General features: G+C 40.1%; 1 protein-coding gene across 4 annotated transcripts in view; it reads left to right on the forward strand.

Annotated features, from left to right (window-relative positions):
* CDC42BPA (CDC42 binding protein kinase alpha) overlaps positions 1-22,398 on the forward strand; it is a 319,972-nt gene that overhangs the window by 126,454 nt on the left and 171,120 nt on the right. For all 4 annotated transcript variants that reach the window (XM_084624867.1, XM_084624865.1, XM_084624866.1 and 1 more), the window contains exon 6: positions 4,335-4,483. In XM_084624867.1, the coding sequence (XP_084480993.1) occupies positions 4,335-4,483 (149 nt within the window). The remainder of the gene's footprint in view (positions 1-4,334; positions 4,484-22,398) is intronic.

A 22,398-nucleotide genomic window follows, 5' to 3' on the forward strand; every position in this document is an offset into this window, starting at 1 on the left:
GCTCAGTGGTTTGAGCATTGGCCTGCTAAACCCAGGGTTGTGAGTTCAATCCTTGAGGAGGCCATTAGGAATCTGGGGCAAAAAAATTGGGGATTGATCCTGCTTTGAGCAGGGAGTTGGACTAGATGACCTCCTGAGGTCCCTTCCAATCCTGATATTCTATGATTTCACTGGGATTTTTCAGAGCAGTGGTGACCATAGCTTATTTGCCTTGTGTAAGGCATGCTAGCAAGACATCTTGCAGCATAGCAGGTTTGCAACTCAATGGCAGACAGCGACACAGTAACATTTTGATTATTGATATTTTGAAGACTTTGTGGAAAGACTTTATTCATTTCTCCACAACAATTGGTAAACTTAAAAATGGTTCCCAGGAGAATGTCACAATATGCTGTTTCAAGTTGTTACAGTCAGTGGAGTTCTAAAACACAGGATCCAAAACTACTTTTCTTTTCAGCAGAATCTGTTTCCTCTTCAAACAATGTATAAAAACTTTCAACAAAAAACCTTAAGGGTGACCAAATATGGAGGGGTAAAAGTTATTCCTCACAAATGTAGACTCTAATGTTGGGGAGATCCCCCTGTCCCAGTCCCTTGCTCACCTCTTAGTCGGGCAAGGCACAAGATTCCCCACCTGAGTTCCCCTGCCAAATTATTCTGGTTTTGGCAATCATTTTGTCCTATTTTTAAATGTTTTTCATTCCTCTGTTGCTGTTCAAAAGACACACACACACACAAAAAGGAAAATTGACTTCCTATGAAGGAACATCCATGAAACTGACTATTCACAAAATGTTGGCATTGAAGTTAGAAATAGGCAAATTGAAAATATACAGCACCATACCTTTGTGCTATACTCCTACATCACTATATCCTACTCTAAAGACAGATGATTGGAAACGTGGATATACACTATTTTCCTTGAAGATAGAGAAATAGTAAATAAAATAATGAACTTTTGAGAAAGAGACCTTCAAGTATTATTGTGAATTTTGGTGGAAAATTTGATCAATTAATTAGTCTTTCATCATGATGATCAAGGTTATATTATCGTAATGTGCTTTCTGTAATAGGTGTTGAAAAGTTTGGTCCTGTGCAGATTATCCAGACCATTTTCAAACCCAGCTGGATGTTTTTCCAGGGGGACCCATACTGTTAGCAATCTTTGTAAACCATAAATAGTTTTCCTACCCTCAACAGGTCCAGATAGTCTAATTACACACTGTGTGTGGAACAATCCAAATTTGCCTCTGAGTTTCACAGAAAAGGTTTCATCATGCCATCTGGAGTGGCTCATGAGTGTGAGTTCCAAACTCAGGGCAGACTGTCCAGGAACAGGACACAAACCCCCAAATGGTTGTATGTTCTATAATTAGATTTCACCAAACAAAGTAACAAGTGTGAACTTCTAAAGGACTATAATAGCCTTAACATGGAGTCACAGACACTACTCTTAGTCTGTCTTGTCACAAAGGCAAGTTTCTCTCTGTGATAGATGGTCCCTTCCATCAAAAATCATAACAATATTCAGGTTACTCCCAGTACCAAAAGGACCAGTCTCTTACCCCAAGTCAACTGTATTTCAGCTCTTAAACCAAAGAAAATGCTTGTAGCCTATACTATAATAAATTATCAAAAGATTTATTAACTAGGAAAAAGAACTTTTATTTGCAAGCAGATAAATGAGTTTTATGATATTTAAAGCAGATAAATGACTTCATCTTAGATTTCAAAAGATAATATAGAGTTTACTTATTATAGAAGTTTCTATGTCCTTTAGAGCTAACCCAAGCTAAACACAGTTGGAGATCCCTTGCTTATGCCTAGAAATCTCTGCCTTTCCGAGATCAATCAGTATAGGGATAACAATTTCTCCTTAACAGGCACTTTTATTGCCTTCCCCCAGGGCTCATGCTGTGATGGGACGAGAGCTTGTGCACATAACTTCTGTTGTTGGGGAGGAGATAACACTTCTTGTGGTAAACTAGCATTTTACATTTGGTAATGCTTCTCTCTTCACTGTGGGGGATTTACAGTCTTAGCAAACATTTTCATAGTTACAGAGCAAACATTTAAACATTGCCTTATAACATTGGCTATAGATACTATAAGTAGGATTAACACATGCAGCATCCTACAAGCACTCTGTAAAGTCTAAACACAAAAGCATTCTTATAATTCTAATAGCTATTTTAAGAATACTAACACACAGGTAAGCCAGTCTGGTTTCCAGCTGTGCATTTGTCAGTGTTCAGTGAGGCCTGGGGCCCTGGCAAGAGCAGGCACGGGCTCTGCTAGCGTGTCAGACATTATAAGGGTTTTTTTAGCAACAGTGGTGGACAGTGCCAGTTTTGTTTGTTCAGCTGCTGATGAAATTCCAGAAAATAAGGCTTTTTTTTTTTCCCCGCTTTGCCTTTTCAGTTGCTATCCCTGAGTCCAGAGTCTTAGAGCTTCTCTACGTGAAAGCAGTAAAGACTATGGAGGTATGAGCTGTAGAGTGCATTAACGTGTTGCACTCTAACTGTCCTCTGTAAAACCTGCTGGCGTAAACTAAAAGGCACCTAGTTTATGTTGATGCTACCATCAACATGAATTAGGCATCTTTTTGTTCTCACCAGCGGGGTGTACAATGAGCTGTTGGGGTGCAACATGTTAGAGCACTCCACAATTCACACCCCAGTAGTCCTCACCATGTTGCTATGTAGACAAGCCCGTGGGGGACTTTTTCAATTAAAGAAAAATAAGTTACTCATAGTCTCAAAAGTTTTTACCTTGTTTGATCTGTTTCAGGTCATCTTGACCATATATTTGAATGCGTTTTCAGAGTTTAGTTTCCATAATATAGGAAAATAGAGAGGGGTTATGGTCTCTCAAAATCTATGATCACATCCAGTTGCAATCATATTTTATGTTTCATTGGGAAACATTTACTTAACTTTAAATCAGTAAACTCAAAAATTGCTTTTCTCTGTGATTGAAATTACAAAATGGTAATCCCTTCCACTGTCTGTGGATATTCTACCAGGAGCCAGTACTATGAACAGGGAATCTGTTGGTCCTTCCCTATCCCAAGACTGGTTTAAGGTAAAGCATTTATTTTTCTGGTTTCAGAGTGGAACCTGTGTCTAGTCTGTATCGCAAAAACAACGAGGAGTACTTGTGGTGCCTTAGAGACTAACAAATTTATTTGGGCATAAGCTTTCATGGGCTAAAACCCACTTCATCAGATGCATGGAGTGGAAAATACAGTAGGCAGGTGTATATATACACAGTACATGAAAAGATGGGAGTTGCCTTACCAAATGAGGGGGTCAGTGCTAACAAGACAATTCAGTTAAAGTGGAAGTGGGCTATTCTCAACAGTAGAATGCCAAGGGAGGAAAAATCTCTTTTGTAGCGGTAATGAGGCCAATGTAATCAGGGTGGCCCATTTCAAACAGCTGACAAGAAGTTGTGAGTAACAATAGGGGAAATTTAGTTTTTTGTAGTGACCCATCCACTCCCAGTTTTTATTCAGGCCTAATTTGATGGTGTCCAGTTTGCAAATTAATTCCAGTTCTGCAGTTTCTCATTGGAGTCTGTTTTTGAAGGTTTTTTGGTTGAAGAATTGCCACTTTTAAGACTGTTGTTGAGTGTCCAGGGAGATTGAAGTGTTCTCCGACTGTTTTTTTTAATGTTATAATTCTTGACGTCTGATTTGTGTCCATTTATTCTTTTGCATAGAGACTGATCGGTTTGGCCAATGTACATGGCAGAGGGGCATTGCTGGCACATGATGGCATATATCACATTGGTAGATGTGCAGGAAGAAATTGTGTCAAACTAGAGGAAATGTGTGGCCCCTAAATAAGATCCCATGCTAACCCAACTTTTTTTTTCAGTTAAATTTTTTAATACTTTAAGACTTTTGTATTCCATTTAAGGAGATTTTTATAATAAACTGAGAGAACTTAATTTCATAATCTTGTCTGATTCTGGAATGGTGAACTAGACAGACACTTTCCCTGTCTTTTTGTTTAATTTATTTGGACATAGGTAAATATGAAATCTTTACAAAAAAAAGATTTGCTAAAAACAAGTTTATGGTTTGCAGGATAACAAGGAATGTCAAAGGTTATTTGAAAAGGTACATTTATGAAGGCTATTTTTTTAAAAATGCTTCTTTTACTGTTTTGTCTCCATTTTAAGAAAATATCACAAAGAGCACTTCAGTGGTATCTAAAGTATTAATAATAGTCTGCAGTTCTTTAGCTGTACTTGGATTGTATTGGTCTTTGAGTCATTGTGTAAATTTTTTTTTCTTTGTGTCTCCCATACCTCTCCCTTACTCATAGTACCTGGTTATGGATTACTATGTTGGAGGAGATCTGCTCACCCTGCTCAGCAAGTTTGAGGACAGGTTACCTGAAGACATGGCTCGTTTTTATTTGGCTGAAATGGTGATAGCGATCGATTCTGTACATCAGTTACACTACGTCCATAGGTAAGGAAATCCAGCACTGAAATACAGAGATGACTTTAACACTGCATTATGGACCACTTCCTGCAGTTCTAACTTCACCAAATTCCTGTTGAAGTTAAGGGGAGTTTTACCTGAGGGCAAGATTTTGCTTTAGTGGTCAATTAGAGTGGGCGCAACTGGCAAATATTGAATGTAATGGTGACCACTGTATATGTGGCTTCATTTTTTGGATGTTCAGAACTGTTGCCAGGCTTGTTCAACAAGCTTAAAGATATTTCTCGAAAAAATCTTTGTCATTGGCATCTTCTAAATCAATATGCGTGTTTTTATTTGTTAAATGTAGATCTTTCACAAAATATGGCTGCTGTGTGATTTGCTAACTTGGACACCAGGCATCTGTGCAGATACCTGGAGGGTGGGTCACATTGCAGGATCAAGTCTTATGCTTGGAATGTGTCTCTTGATTAGTTTCTTCTGTGCATAAATATTTTAAAGCACAAAATTAAGTGTTGGAATTTTGATTTTTTTTTTTAAGTTTTGTTTTGGATTTGGTAACATTTCTAGCAATTGACTGCTGATGGCTTTATGGTAGTGACTAAGTTATTTGTACAAATAACTGAAAGCATTTGAACTTAATTTAAATGTAATGTCAAATGTGGTGCATTAGTTTGATGTATAAAAATGGCTCATTCCTGCCATTGCTTTTAACACGGTGCTCTTGCTGATTTCAGTAACAGCTTCATAATGATGGCAGGGGCAGTTCCAAAATGATAGTAGGATACTGCCTAAAGAGAGAGAGTGGGTTGTCCAAAATGATTCAACATTGAGCTAACTTTGCTTTCATTGAAGTTAATAATAAAACTCCCCTTGGCTTCAGTTGGAGCAGAGTTAATTTAACTACATATAAGCCCTTTTGGAAATTCCACCTAAGACTCCTTTTGAGCATAAACAACACTAGTGATTATTTGGCCATTCATATTGGCCTGATCTCCTCTCCAGAAGTGATCACAAGGTTGCCCTTGGGATCCATTTCAGTTTAGCATGAGTTTGGTATGAAGAAATGTCCTAATGATTGATTTTATTTTGATTTGAGGTTGCTCTTCATGAAAGGGTTCTAGCTAGGAGCACCTTGTGATTTTACATTGGTAAGCTCTGATTTGTCTTGCTTAAGCATTGAAGTAGGCATCATTGGAATTGGGGTTTGTCAGGTTCCTCATTTCTCATGTGAAATGTGTTTGAAGTCTTGTGACTCACCATTTCCAGGGGAGAAAAGAGCTGGTTGTTCTGTCAACGGACTGATTTATGTGGAAAGGAGCTCTTTGTGAACCTTCCTAATGGAAAAGACCCATTAAAAGTATCTTATTTATGATCTTTGTGAATTCAAATGATTTCAAGTGTGTGTCTTTGAGAAGGTATGTGTTCTTAAATCATTTTGCACCTGATCCAGAGCTCATTGAAGTTGATGGAAAGACTGCCATTGACTTCAGTGGGCTTTGGATCAGGCTTTTAAAAAGTAACTTGTGTGTGAATTGTTGAGCCTGCTGACTGACTATTTTTTATGGCAGTGAAAGAGCATTTCAGATGCTAGCTAGGCTGCTAAACTTTTTCTCTTAAGTCAGCCTGTAGAGTAGCTACAGTTCTCAGAAAAATAATTGAAGACGGTTCTTTCAGAAGACAATCTTGTCATTCCTGTACTGGTAATACGTAATGTACAACATAGGTGACATTTCCATCTTCAGATTGTTTATGTCCCCAGTGTTAAATTGGTTTGCATGTGAACTTGTGATACACAATTAAATGGCATCCTATAGGAGCTTTACAGCAACAGAACTGTTAGATTTGAAGATAGATGCTTGTAGGAATCAGTGTATGGACATATTAACTTACCCATACTTATTTGAAAATAGACGCCCGGTCCTTTTGTATTATTATTTGTAGCTTTGCCAGTGAGCTGCATGTAGCATATTCATAAATCTTCTCTTTAAGGTCAGTCCAAAAACGACACTTTTTATAATTCAAATAGAAGTAACACAAAGTGTGTTTATAAGGAAAAAAGCTTTTTGCAAAGATGAAAAATTCAAAAGGGCCTTGAGTAAGTGTTAAGTGATCAGCCTTTGAAATGTGATCCATTTCCCTGTTACTTTATTGAGATGTTTGCAGCTGTTACAGCAGAAGAAAGGAAAACATTTGTAAGTGCCAGCAGTGCTCTTTCCTGAAAAAATAACCCTGGTGGCCTCCTCCTCTGGCGAGGGGGAAATATTGTTGTGGGAGGTGGAGGGCCGGGGAAAGGCAAAAGAGAACATATATTAATAGAAAGTGATAATGTAATATCTGTTGTGCCAGTACTTCTGATGGATAGGCAGCATGCACAGGGATTTGAACTGTGTAGCTGGTGAATTAGAAACATCATATTTCATACATCTTTCTTTCAAGGTTATTTTGCTATCAAGATTCAGAACTCTACGGGGTTTGAATATTTAGTCTTGCTTTTTTGGTGTCCCAGCTCTTTCAGGACAGATTTTCACATTGACCACAACTAGTCTCATAGTCTGTGATAAGAGCACTTCCCCCTCCTGCCTATATTTCTTATATACTTTTTTTTATCCTTATTCCTCATCCCTTTTATCTTTATCCTTCATCCATTCCAGTCTTTTCTACTGTTCAGTAATTGCTTTTGTATTCTAGCTATAGAAGAGTGAAGTTTTTCTGGAGAATGGTGCTGATCACCATGGTAGTTATCCTGCAAGATAACCCAAGAGTTTTACCCAAGCCATTGTTGTCCTTCCATAATGGACTGTCAGGAGAGCTTATGGACATGAAACACAAGCAACCTTAGAACTATGCACCTCTGAAACTATAAACTATTGCAGAACTCCTCAGCTTTGTGTTGCTGTGCTGCAAGCCCTTAGGCAATTTCTGAGCGGGCATTGCTGGATTGCAGAACCCTTATTTGGAAGGCTGTAAAGTCTAGAGAATGGTAGGTGTTAACTAATATATAGCTAGCTTGTGTGTGTGTGTGTGTGTGTGTGTGTGTGATCTGCACTATATATGAATATATGGTGCAGATAGACACGTGTGTATATATGCTTGCGCACTCTCTGTAAACATCTGAAAAGAGCTGCGTTCAAACTTACATGATAATATTTCACTGCTGCTCATGAATTTCAGGGAACAAATTGTGCAGTGTGTTACCCATTTGTTTTATCAATCTCATAAATTCTAATAATCATTAAAGTGCATTTTCTAGTAATACATAGGTTAACTACTTTATTCTTGGTGCAAGTCACTGATGCGTTTTGCATTAACCAATGGCATTGAGAGCTCCATGACTGACTCTGGAAAGATTAGTTTATATGAATTACCTTTAATTGAACATGGTTGCATATATACTTCTTGCCTGATTGTGCAGCCCTTACTCAAATAAGACTTCCTTGGGAGCTCATGTAAGGACTGTGTTTACCAGTGGTACCCATTTAATTTATTAGTTTAAAAAATTATTAAATTATGTTCTTTTGGTAGTAAGCCAAGGTTGAATATTGCCTTGTGCCATTTGTGTGTAAGCTGTACTTTTCTGTACAGTATATGGTTTTACATGTAGGCAACAGAAACACTGTAAAGCAAGAGGAAAATGAAAAGAATCATAGCATCTTCATTATGTTTCTGGTGAAATTTCTCAACTTGTATTAATACTAGTATGGTTTTAAAAAGTTTTTCTGTTTCCACTGTGATTAGGAGTAAATCATTCTCTTTCATATGCATTGCCAGGCTCTGCTTCCATGCATCATTGAGAGTTTGATCCTAACCCATATCTGAACAATCTTTGTCTTGAATTAGGTAGTTAGTCTTCATTACTGCATGTACAGCAATATGGCTGATATCATGTCATTAACACATGGAATTAGTCTCTTTTTCCTGTGAGATTTTAAACTAGCCTTTTGCTTAAATTAATGCCGAGCCATTGACTATTGGTTGACTTGAGTTATTTAAATCAACATATTACAGTAATATATGTCAAAGATTTCACTTGAGGATAGATGTTACTTTTGATGATGCTCTTTACCTGGGTTGAAAGACTGCTGTGTACAGTTAGAGACAGGGCAGTGCTGTAATCCAACCTCTTGTATATTCCATGAACCATGTTCTGATCTTGCAGGAGAATAGTGATATAGGTGATCATCCTGAGTACAAAGGACATAAATCTCTGCCTTCTCTTGTGTTTAACACATGTCAGCAGCCTTTTTACACTGAATAACATTCAGGAATTTGTGAGTGAGTGTGTTTTGCATTTTTTTAAAAATCCACTCGATACTGGCCTAAAAACATAATAAAAATATTTGTCCATTAATATTGCATGATAATATTCATTTGTTAATATTTTGTTTTCATTACACTCTGCATTTCCCTACTGTTAGTTTATATTTTTTGATAAATTATTATAGTCACATAATCTGAGACTCCACTACAAGATGGAAAGGGTCCTATTCTAAACTAAGTAATGGCAAAGGTTAAAACCATAATTCAAGTGTATCCTCCTTAGTTTGTGCTAATTTATGGATGCTTATTGGGTGGCCTGCAGAAGCCTTTTACTGTATGTAGATAGAAGCTCAGAAGCCAGTTTAGCAGATGCTAAAACAGATCCATAAAGTTAATGGACACTTCCATAATAGCAATAACAATTTTATTTCTAGAGCTTTTCTTCCCTTTGCACTCAAGCTGTTTTGCAACAATTCATATTAGAACAATACAGTATATAGAAATGTGTTCAAACTTTTTCTATAGTAACTTGCCAAGAAGTGAAAGTTTCCTTTTAAGAGAAATGTTCTTCACTGTAGGTGGTTAAAGCTCCCCTTGAAGAATAGCTATTATCCCTAGGTCCCAATTCAGCACTTGAATTATGCATGTATATTCCACTGACTGCACTGAGAGCTCTCTGAATGTACCCAATGGGACTTCCATTGAAGAGTTTGACATCTTAAATTGGAGTTTTTGAACAATAAAACCTTTCATTTAATTGTAAAACCACAGTTCTGGTTCCAAGGATAAAATAAAAAAACCTTTTAAGTTGATATTTGTCAAATAGCAAAACAAGATAATTCTGAAACAACTGTGTTGCTTAGTGAGGAGAGAAGAGAAGAGGACTAGTTTTTGGGTTCTTTTTCAGCTCTTCTAATGACTTGCAGTTTGACCATGAGTGAGTAACTTAAACTCTTTGTCAATAAGCTTACTTTTCTGAGCAGTAAATATGATAACACTGAAAAACATTGTAAAGGAGTGTTGATGATGAAATACTTTAAATCTTCAAAGGGTTACACTATGTAAACATGACTGACAACTAAAGCCATTCTTTAGAGAGAAACAATAGCTTATAGATTTTTAGAATGTCTGTTCTTCGATCACTTAAGTTTGTTGGACAGAAATTCAGCATTGTTTGTTACTCCTCTTGGGGCCAAATTGTGTCATCAGATGCCTCTACATGACCATGATGAAGATCATTAGGAATTGTTTATGCATACAAACCCAAAATTTGGGCCCACGATTAGACATTTTTGCATTGTTTGGTCCCTCTTCTCTGAGCTCAAATTTCAAAAGTAACTAAAGCTAGATCCTGTTAAATAGGAATGCTTTTTGTGTCACCAACCAGCCTGTATATAGCCTTTAACTCTTTGAGATTTAGGCTAGACAATCTACAAAAAATAGATGGCTGTTGTTTGCAGCAAGGACATCTTTTGGGGGTGGGGGGGAGGTCTACTGTTTTGTATACTCCTGACATATTAAGTCAATGTTGTTTTTTCTAAAACGTGGCCGGATGGCTGTCTCTTTGAATTTCCTTTTGCAGTTTTTTAGCTCAACTGAATCCTAAAGGCTCAATTAAAGTTCATTCAGTTATGAAGTTGTGTCACTGACATCCATCAGCTTCCAGCTGATATTTCTAAATGTAATCTGCATGACACTTACCTGGAGTTTGTTTTGTGCTTTTTCAAAACAATGTCTGATAAGGTCTCTGTCTTACAAAGGTGATTTCCTTCCTGAGGATCTGCTATATGGAAACATTGCAACTTGCTTAATTTTAAGTGTTCAGTTAAGCATCCTTCCTGAATAGGGATGCTTTGCTGTATCAAAGCCTGAGTACTTAGCTCATATATGCCATTTCACTGGTCACATCAGGGCTGATACTGTGAGGTGCTGATCAACTTCTGAGAGGTGCTGAGGGTCCTCAACTCCCAGTGACTCTAAAGATAGTTGAGGATTCTCAGCAAGTTAGACATATTGAAATCAAAGCTTTGTTCATTCCTCTTCTTTTGTATTTAAAACTATTTTAGAGCAGAGTTCTCTAGCTAGCCACTTCATGCAAAAATCTGGAGTATTTAATATAAAACAGGGTGTGTGGTTCTGCAAGGTGAGTGCTCCATCACTCCTTGACTTCAAAGACAGCTCAGAGCAGTCATAACCTTGCAGGCTTGGGCTCAAATTTTTACTTCCATTTGACAATTCTTAACTTCTGTAACTTTTTTTTAAGCAACATTAAAAGATTGTATGTCCTTTTTTTCAATCTTACTTTAACACTTCAACTCTTGAACTGTGCTGTACTTCCTGGTGTATAGTGCTATAGGCAGTTAGCTCATATGAGACACTGATGGACTTTTAAGAAGGCAGATGTCCCAAATGGAAATAAAACAGATTTTATTATAACCTTAAAAGTTCAAGCAGAATATGCTCTTTTTATAGATCTAAGAACTTTCCATTTTTAGCTATGAAATTCTTGTGATACTGTTTTCCTTTGTGACCTAGACTTACTGGTAGAGGCCTTGTACCTTTATGAAAGTTCTGATACCCGTTAATGTTGTTCCAGAACATAGTTAATTTTGAGTTTCAGAGAACAAGGGCCATGTGCCTAGGAGAAATTCTTTTGACATTTTAAAAGAAGAGTCTTGTGTATAGATACACTGTGCATACACTCCTGCAATACCACCTTCTTGTTTGAGTGATGGTCCCTGTGTGTATTCCACTTGAGGTACACATACACTCCATGCACCTGAAACTGGAAGATGTTTCATTAGCAGTGTCCATTGATCTGCACCTACTCCCTTCTCCTTGGGCTCTAAAGCAAGGATACAGGGAACATCTCTCTAGTTCCTTTCTGCCACCAGTGGTCTAAGACAGAACTTTGCTAGCACCCGCAGCTTTAGCTAGCGTTCTTTGTTTTATTAGTGTAAATAGTTGTAAATGGTGTTAGCCTGATAAAATTCTGATTTCAGTGTTAGGGTTCTTTTTAGTGAATTTTTTAGAGGCTGGGGTACCCCCCCCCCATCTCCCTGTAAAGGTACTTAGAATGTCTAGGACCCCAGGATTCAAGACCTGTGTAGTCTGCCCAGGGGTGTTCCCAGTTAGCGATGGCCACAACACTTGTCTGTGTTGCCTCAAGGAAGCTCACGTCCCCTCCCAGTGTAATATCTAATGGTCCTTTCCTTACTGAATGAATCAGTCCTGTGAGCTCAGACTTCACACATTCTTGATGGATCACTCGATGAGGCCAAAGTTGGACCCTGGCCCATCAGAACCTAGGTACATCAGGCAGAGGCACTGAGAAGTGCCTCTTCAAGCACGATGGCTCTGGCTACTAGACCTCAGAGAGCAGAGTTTAAGGACTCTAGCAGTAAACAAGGCAGACAGGAGGAGGATTAAAAGTAAGTGTTCTCACAAGGACGGACATGAGAAACCCCCCTCTAAGTCCTCGTCTAAGAAGATAACTTCTTCCCTGACCTATTTTAAGTTGGTGAGACTCTGTGCCATGGTATGGGTTGTGTCAGGAGCTCAAAAGGAACATGTTACTGGTTCCTCAGCACTAGGACCCAAAAGTGCCTCAAGACTGTCATCCACAGAAGTGGCAAGACATTTCTCCATACTGACAAAGCAAAGGAGTGAGTGGATGCTGACTTGCATGGGAAGTCCAATTACCTGTGGAGGATCTGCCCTTTAATGGAAATAACCTGTTCGGAAACAATGATTTGAAAGACGCTTATTTCCATGTAGATATCTGCTCCACACACAAGAGGTCCTTGCATTTTACCATTGACCTAGACCACTACCAATACAGAGTCTTCACAAAGGTAGTAGTAATAGTAGTGGTGGCATGTCTGCGTCATCAGGGTACTTCAGTATTCCCTTACCTGGAAGACTGGCTTCTCACGGGAAAGTCATACCAACTTTATTGCTGCTCTAACTCCTACAATCATTAGGTCTAGAGGTAAACGCAGAAAAGTCCACTTTAGTTCCCACAAAGACTATAGATTTTATTGGGGCCACCCTGGATTCAGTCACAGCCTAACTTACCTCAAGACTGGTTGCAGGCTATGACGGAATTCATCACTCTACCCCAAGTAAGGCCCCATCATCCTCCTAGGATGTCTCGGATACATATGTGATATCCTTTGTGAGACTCCATCTATGATGTCTACAGTAGAGCCCTACGTGGGACTAATGTAGAGCCCTGCAGTGGGATGAGGGTCCTGCAGGACTGGCTGTGATGATAGCGGTAGCAGCAGGATCAAGGAATAGTCCCATGCAGGGCTCTAGTCTACAGGCATGATTGTGAACATTCTGTGCACCAAGCAAGCACTGTCTGGATAAATTGATCATGCTCCCACACACAATCTTGACAAAGGCTTGCAAATGGTTCCTGTTGTTTACCTGTAACCTTCACATTCAAGTCATGTCAGACAACATGAAAACAGTCTATTGCATCAACAAGCAGGGAGGAGCATTATCCATCTTTCTGTGCACAGAGGCTGTCAATGCCGGGAATTGATGCCTCCATCACCATATCACCATCTTGGTGGTGCACCTACCAAAAGTGCAGAACGTTCTGACAGCCTCAGCAGACATTTCTCCAGAGACCACAAGTGGGAACTACACCACTTGGGAGTGCGCAGTATGTTTCAAGAAGAGGATTCCTGGTGAGGGATCTCTTTGCATCTCCTGAGAACAGGAAAAGCTTAGCCAACTGTTCCTAAGTAGCAGCCGTGTTAGTCTGTATTTGTAAAAAGAAAAGGAGTACTTGTGGCACCTTAGAGACTAACAGATTTATTTGAGCATAGGATGAAGTGAGCTGTAGCTCATGAAAGCTTATGCTCAAATAAATTTGTTAGTCTCTAAGGTGCCACAAGTACTCCATTTCTTGTCTGGTGGTTGGAACAAGTAATTTATGTGTTTCTGTCTAGGCCTGTCTTAACACGAGTTCTGAGGAAGATCAGACAAGACAAAGCAACATATCCTCCAGATGGCCATGCGCCCATGCATCCACATTCAGCTCTTGCCAGACCTCTTAACCCAGGACAGAAGCAAGGTCCTTCATCCCAACCCAGCATCTCTCCATCTGGCAATTTGGTATTTGGACAATGAACTTAAAAAAATCCTGCTTGATTTCTGTATAGCCCATCCTTAGCAACAGCAGAAAAGACACTGTAAGGAAATACTATATAATAAATTGAAAGGTTCTCTGTATGGTGTTAGCATCATCACCTGCCCTCGGAGGATTCCGAGATTCCAACTATACTGGTTTACTTCCTCTCTCTGAAAATTACACGGTTGTCCCTCAACTCCTTATGAATGTACTTGGCAGCTATTTCACTCTCCCAGTGGATGACTATACAATCTTTGCTCACCTGATTATTATAAAGTTTTCTGAAGGGCCTGATCCCCCTCCCGCCCTCCGAATCCCTTGATCCCAGCCCAGTGCCCCTCTTGTACCCCAAGCCTCTCATCCCGTGCCCCACCCCAGAGCCCCCACCCCTAGCCAGATCCTTCACACACGTGTGCGCACGTGCGCACACTCACACACACGCACCTGCAGCCCCTTTGTGTCAGGCAAAATGGCCCTTAACACCCTGGCTCCCCTTGGAGTACAGTTCTCCCAGGCACTGCAGAAGACAGTGTGAGGATCACTCTTAAGCTCTACCATAGGGGACATACCAGGGTGGGGGGCTGGCCATACTAGGGGCGGGTTGAGGTTGGGCTGCACCATTGTGGAGATTTCAGGCAGCACTGTGTGGTTCATGGAGCTGCCATTAATTTAGGCCTCTAGGGCTGTCTAAATTACACCAGAAGTGTCTTCAGCCCCCAGAGCAGCCCAGCATTAGGAGGGTACAAAGGTGGTTTAAATCCACCTTAGCTCTCACCTCCTCCCGGGCTGCAATTTCTGTACCTCTTAGAGGTTCAAGGCCACACAATGACTCATGGCACACATTATATGAATTAAAAGCTGGCTGACTGATCGGAAGTGGTTCTTGGCCCTACACTAGCAAACATTTTTTATCAGTAACCTGGAAGAAAACATAAAATCATCACTGATAATGTTTGCAGATGACATAAAAATTGGGGAAGTGATCAATAATGAAGAGGACAGGTCTGTGATACAAAGCAATCTGGATCTCTTGATAAGCTGGCCACAAGCAAACAATATGCGTTTTAAGTTACAGCTAAATGTAAATGTATGTATCTAGGAAGAAAGAATGTAGACCAGACTTCTAGAATGGGCAACTCTATGCTGGGACCCAGTGACTCTGAAAAATTTTTGGCAGTTGTGCTGGACAGTCAGCTGAACATGAGCTTCCAGCGTGATGCTGTTGCCAAAGGGCTAATAGGATCCTTGGATGCATAAACAGGAGAATCTAAAGTAGGAAAAGGGGGTTATTTTATCTCTGTATTTGGCACTTGTGAAATTGCTGCTGGAATAGTGTGTCCAGGTCTGGTGTCCCCAGTTCAAGAAGGATGTTAATAAATTGGAATGGGTTCAGAGAAAAGCCATAAGAAAGATTAGAGGATTAGAAAACATGCCTTACAGTGACAGACTCAAGGAGCTCAGTCTGTTTAGCTTAACAAAGAAAAGATAAAAGTGGTGACTTGATAGCAGTGGTGCCCAAATTTTTCCTGTCATGCCCCACCTTACCAGTAATGGAATCTGTCCATGCCCCTTTCCATTACAGCACAGTTGGCTCAGCAGTGGGGATTGTGCTGAAGGCAGCGCTGGGGGCAGTACTGGGGATGGGCGAGGAGCCAAGGCTAGAGGCAGAGCTGACTTGGGGACGGAGAGGGAATGAGAGCAGAGTAGGGGGTGGGTCTGGGCTGGGGCTGCTGGCTGGGCCTGAGCTGGGCTGGGGACAGAGCAGAGAACAGATTGGAGCTCTGGCTGAGAGGAGAGCTGGGCTGGGGGCAGAGCTGGGCTGAGTGGTGCTCCCTCCCTGCCCCCTGAACATTTCTCCATGCCCTCCTGGGGAGGGGGGGGCATGCCCCACAGTTTGGGGACCACTGGTCTATAGGTACCTGCATGGGGAACAAATACTTGACAATCAAGCAGAGAAATGTATAACATGATTCAGTGGTTGAAAGTTGGAGCCAGACAAATTTAGACTGGGTATAAGGTATACACTTTTGACAGTTAGGATAATCAACCATTGGAACAATCCACCAAGGGTCATGGTGGATTCTCTATCATTGACCATTTTTAAATCAAAATTGGATGTTTTCTAAAAGCTCTGCTCTAGGAATTATTTTGGGGAAGTTCTTTGGCTGTGTTGTATAGGAGGTCAGGCTAGATGATTGCAGTGGTCCTTTCTGGCCTTGGGATGTATGAATCTGAATGTTAGAGCCAATATTAGAATTTGGCTCCCAATCTCATGATACTCCAGATTGTCACAAAGCGATTATAAACATAATAATATCCACATACTGGCATGTGCCAACATAAATTGGACATTTTTCTTTGTGATGAATGACAAATCCTCACTTACATCCTTATCAAGAAAATATTTTTGAAAGATTAAACATCTTTGTCCTTTTCGGTTAATGCTACAGAAGTGCAGCTAAATATGGGATGTGAGCTGTCAAGTTCCAGCTATTCATAAATTTTTCCTATTCTTACAGCTGAAAAGATTAAGTATGCAAATGATAAACACATGTAATTCCTGAATGTTTTGAACAAGTACACACTCCCACAACCCTGCTCAATCTTATTTTATTTCTGAACTCCTAAAAGTTGTTCCTATATTTTGTCTGTAATGGAATGTATTTTGACATTTTAAAACCAGAAATATCAGATCATCATCTACTTTTTTTTTAACTTCAGCTTCTGTTCTGAAATGTAATTTTTAGCTGGACTGTATCAGAGAGCTCTAAAAATGGAGCAGTTGAATTCTCTGCAGAGTTGATATCCTTTCTGAAAGAGACCTAATGTAAGAATAAATCTATTAAAAGAATGAAAGTGCTCTCTCCTCTCCAATCATGATTGCCTCTGCCTTGCTTTTAGTAGGAAGATACCATTTTGCCCTCAGTAAAAATCCTCCTGTGGACATCACGAACAAGGTCAGCTCCCAGACTACTGCACTGGGCAGCACAGTATGGGGAGGAGGTGACCAGCCCTCTGTGGAGAAACTATTTAGAAGTTCAGGACTATTTAGAAAAGCTGGACGAGCACAAGTCCCTGGGGCCGGATACGCTGCATCTGAGAGTGCTAAAGGAGTTGACGGATGTGATTGCAGAGCCATTGGACATTATCTTTGAAAACTCATGGCAATCAGGGGAGTTCCCGGACGCCTAGAAAAAGGCTAATATAGTGCCTATCTTTAAAAAAGGGAAGGAGGAGGATCCGGGGAACTACAGGCCAGTCAGCCTCACCTCAGTCCCTGGAAAAATCATGGAGCAGGTCCTCAAAGATTCAATTCTGAAGCACTTAGAGGAGAGGAAAGTGATCAGGAACAGTCAGCATGGATTCACCAAGGGCAAGTCATGCCTGACTAATCTAATTGCCTTCTATGACGAGATAACTGGCTCTGTGGATGAGGGGAAAGCAGTGGACATGTTATTCCTTGACTTTAGCAAAGCTTTTGACATAGTCTCCCACAGTATTCTTGCCAGCAAGTTAAAGAAGTGTGGGGTGGATGAATGGACTATAAGGTGGATAGAAAGCTGGCTAGATTGTCGGGCTCAACGGGTAGTGATCAATGGCTCTATGTCTAGTTGGCAGCCGGTATCAAGTGGAGTGCCCCAAGGGTTGGTCCTGGGTCCGCTTTTGTTCAATATCTTCATAAATGATCTGGAGGATGGTGTGGATTGCACTCTCAGCAAGTTTGCAGATGACACTAAACTGGGAGGAGAGGTAGATATGCTGGAGGGTAGGGATAGGATACAGAGGGACCTAAACAAATTGGAGGATTGGGCCAAAAGAAATCTGATGAGGTTCAACAAGGACAAGTTCAGAGTCCTGTATTTAGGACAGAAGAATCCCATGCACCGCTACAGACTAGGGACCGAGCGGCTAAGCAGCGGTTCTGCAGAAAAGGACCTAGGGGTGACAGTGGACGAGAAGCTGGATGAGAGTCAACAGTGTGCCCTTGTTGCCAAGAAGGCCAATGGCATTCTGGGATGTATAAGAAGGGGCATTGCCAGCAGGTCGAGGGACGTGATCGTTCCCCTCTATTCAACATTGGTGAGGCCTCATCTGGAGTACTGTGTCCAGTTTTGAGCCCCACACTACAAGAAGGATGTGAAAAAACTGGAAAGCATCCAGCGGAGGGCAACAAAAATGATTAGGGGACTGGAACACATGATTTATGAGGAGAGGCTGAGGGAACTGGGATTGTTTAGTCTGCGGAAGAGAAGAATGAGGGGGGATTTGATAGCTGCTTTCAACTACCTGAAAGAGGGTTCCAAAGAGGATGGCTCTAGACTGTTCTCAGTGGCACCAGATGGCAGAACAAGGAGTAATGGTCTTAGATTGCAGTGGGGGAGGTTTAGGTTGGATATTAGGAAAAACTTTTTCACTAGGAGGGTGGTGAAGCACTGGAATGCGTTACCTAGGGAGGTGGTGGAATCTCCTTCCTTAGAAGTTTTTAAGGTCAGGCTTGACAAGCCCTGGCTGGGATGTTTAGTTGGGGATTGGTCCTGCTTTGAGCAGGGGGTTGGACTAGATGACCTCCTGAGGTCCCTTCCAACTGTGATATTCTGTGATCCCTGAAATATTTCCTTTCAGCTAGCAAAGAGTTTAGGATTTAAGATCATTCACAAGATGCCCTTCATTTTTCAACTATAAACTTTGTTGCCAGTATATCTATTTTTGATGTGCTGAGTCAGGAGTTTGTTGTCTTCTGGGTGTGTCCTGTATTTCTTGATCATTAATTTGCTTAAGTGGAAAATTTTGGAGTGGAGGGCACATCTAAAAAATAAGCAGCATTGAGTAGTATGTGTGAGTCAAGTCGACACATGTGTGAGCCAAATTTGCTGGCTTTTGGTAAAGTGAACCATAATTGTGGCTTTAAAAGATCACAACTGCATATTTTAAGCATGTTTACCAGACTCTGCAACAGACATAATGTCCAAAACACATGAGAAGATGTACTTACCAAGACTGCTGAGAGTGAAGGAAACAGGCAGAGCTGCAAAGGAAAAAATAATGTAGATTATTTTAGTAGTCTAGTGAAATTGTATTGCTTTGAATTGTTGTAAGATTTAATTTTACATTGACAAGTATAGGACTGGTATTCATTTTAGTGATAATTCATAAAGCTAATGCTCCCCTATATAAGTTATTCCTTTGTAAAGATAAAAAAATGCTGTGATTCTGAGCTCTTGAGTTTCCTCCCCATTCTTCCATTGAATAGGGCAGGAAATCAAGGAAATTTCCACGGTCTCTGGGCTTCCATATTTCTTCCAGGCGCCTTGGCTACAGATGTCGGCATCTTCTCCCAGAGTCCCCCTTCAGGGAGATTTCCAGTCTGTGCAAACTAATAGTGCCTTGACACAGATTTTCTGGCACCAATGACTGTTGCTGCCAAGTTTTTCTGAGGAGTTTGGGATGGGATGGAAATATTCTGAAACTACCAGACTCCGGGATACTGATTGTCCAACAGCTTCTGCAGTAGACCAGATCTAGTCTCATCCAGACATCAAAAGATTTCTTAGAGCATTGTCTCTACCAGTTCAGCATTCCATTATGGGGCCTTCCCTAGTTTAATGTTCTTATTAAATACCCATTTAAACTATTACATTCTGTGTTGCTCAGGGTTGCATTTCTAGTGGCTGTAACCTTGGTCAGAAGAAACTCAGAACTGGAGGCCCTAGTCACAGAACCATAGTATTGCTTATTACACTCTGATATGTGGTAATTGAGATCTGGTTTTTATTAAACAAGGCTTTTTGCAAGTCACAGGAATTGCCCTGAACTGGTACATCTAGAAGAAAAAGAAAAAGCAACCCAGTTGTCCACAAAACCCTCAAGATGTGCTTAAATATTAAAATCCTCGTCCTTCATCTTCGGATACCCAGCTTTAGAGGAGAAAATCCTTGATTACAATGTGGTCAAGGTGTGGGAGGCCGGCAAGGCAAAATCTCTCCTACTTTATCTGTTCTGATGAGTCTTTTGCTCATAAACTTACCAACCCCTTGGGCTGGGTGGTTATAATCCGAAGAAGAAAACCCATAGCAAGCTAAGAACTTTTCAGGTAAAAGACACATTTTCCCCTTCTTTATTATTATTTTTTTACACTTGTTTCCTCTCTCACTGCAGATAGATTTGGCAAATCCCCTGTACACAGCATCTTTCAAGAGGCAGAGAAATGGATTTGCTATCAGGCAGCGTGCAAATATATTCCCATTGAGAATGGATTTTAATGTGATGATTGTTACAAAAAAAAAAAAAAAAAAAAAAAAAAGGGATGAAGAACATTGCCCTGGGTGAAGATGAAAGATACAACCGGGAAGTACTTTTCTTTGACTAAGAAAGGTGCCTGTTAGTCCTGTGTCCTGATTGGAGAGACTTAAGGACCAATTCTACCCTGATATCTGCATGGAACTTCCACTGAATTGGACCATTTAAAAAACTAGCCTTGCCTTCCACATAATAGCAGTTATAGCAAGGTTTATTAGTAGCTGAGTGGGATGTTGCTCTCAGAGGTATAGCTAATTTGGGCCTGAGGGCTGTTCTTCATCCTTGGACTATACAACATCCTTTTTGTTGTTTTTTTGTTATTTAAATAAGCTATCCTCATTTGGAATATTATGACTCTGGTGTGAGGATTCTTAAATTACCAGGATATTCAAACTCGGGTCTTCACGATGTCGTATCATATCTGTTCTTCCAGATAAAGACAAAATATTCCCATTATAGGCAGTAATTTTATAAGCCAGACTTCTTTTACGTTATTTCCTTTCTGATTCTCTCAGGCCTGGACAAATGTTCTCTTCCTTCTACTTGCTAGTTGGTTTAGTTTCCAAAGTCAATAGCAACAAAGTAGGCCCAAGATAGTTTTTCCTCATTTCCACGCACACAGCCATGCTAAGTGTGATTCTGAAGCACATGATTTTCTCCTTGCTTCTAACTGGTTCATTATCTATTGACTCAGGATGGCTTCTTGTTCTTAGAATTCACCTGCTTCCATGAATTCCTTCCATGGTTGGCTCTCCCTTCGTAAAGTTCAAGCTCCTTATCCTTATCTTCATGCCCCTGCACAGCTGACCTTGTATATCTCTGTTCTTATTTCTGATTTCTACATTTCCCAGTGTCTTTTGTTCTCCCTGTCCTCTGTCCTTAGTGCTTCCTTTTTCTTCTCCTTTTCTGGGCACTGTACCTTTTTTCATGCTACTGTCTTCCACTTCTCATTTACCTCAAACCCTTGCTGTTATTTAAATCCTTCTTTTAAGATCCTTTCTTTTTCTCAGTAGTATCAGGAGGCTTCTTCTTTGTTTGTTCCTATCTTTGTACATGAAACTCACTTTTATTTTATCTGACTAGATTAGATTGGAAGTTGTTCAGGGCATTGTCTTCCTATATGTTTGTGAAAATTCTGAGATATTGTATACATAAATAAAAATTGTTTGGGTTAAAATATATTACCTATGGTAATACAGTGCTATGTTACTGTAAGACAGGATGCCAGTGAGTACGATGAAGTGAGCTGTAGCTCACGAAAGCTTATGCTCAAATAAATTGGTTAGTCTCTAAGGTGCCACAAGTACTCCTTTTCTTTTTGCGAATACAGACTAACACGGCTGCTACTCTGAAACCTAACAATAAGTCAAGCAGTCTGTTACTGAACCTAGTTCTTTGCTATTGGTGGCATCCTTCCACTCAGTGTTCATGAGGACATTTTGATCTAGAGTCAACCAACCCTGAATGGCAGATATAATGAGCAGAAAGTTTGTTTTTTAACTGTGTTTTGGATTGCTGCTACTCAAATCCTTTAATAGGGAATCCTCCTGCTTCCTTTTCTCCACAGTAGGTTGTTAGTTGAAATGTTTCCTCCTTGTATCCTTCTAGAGAATTTTCACATGGAGGCTCTGAAGCAAAAGAATCTGATTGCTAAAAGTGAAGACAGGGCGCTGTCAGTCCAAATGGTCAGAAGTGTATTGGAGAAATCCAAACAGTAGTAAGCATTTCCCTGGGATTACATCCTCAAAAGATCCTGCATAATGTCCTTTTTCTCTAATGACAGCATGTTAATACCTTTTAATTTGTTAGACTAGAAAAACAGATGATTTGAAATGATGTAAATTAGTATATTGCACATGAAGAGAAATGTTTTTTATAAGGTCACACTTGGTTTGATGAAGTGAGGCTTTGTGGTTGGATTCAGTGAAGATAGGTTTTATGCAGCTTTATCCAAAAAGTTATATCAAAGGCTTTTATTGACTGAAGTGCAGCAATGTTTATGCTGTTCAGCCCTTAATAAAGAAAATTTGGGGGGAACTTTTAGTATTTCCTTGAGCAACAGGAAACTGATCTTATTGCCACTATAACTTGGTGCTTTTCAAACCCACTCAATTAAAAATAAAGGCTGGGGGGAAACAACAACAACAAGGGAGAAGAATCCAGCTAGAAAAAGAACTATAAATTAAAAATCGGTGTAATTCTAGTGAGGTCAGCAAAATTGTTCCCCCTTGGAGATTGA

The sequence above is a fragment of the Lepidochelys olivacea genome (assembly GCF_965140295.1).
Source record: "Lepidochelys olivacea isolate rLepOli2 genome assembly, chromosome: 3".
NCBI lineage: Eukaryota > Metazoa > Chordata > Testudines > Cheloniidae > Lepidochelys > Lepidochelys olivacea.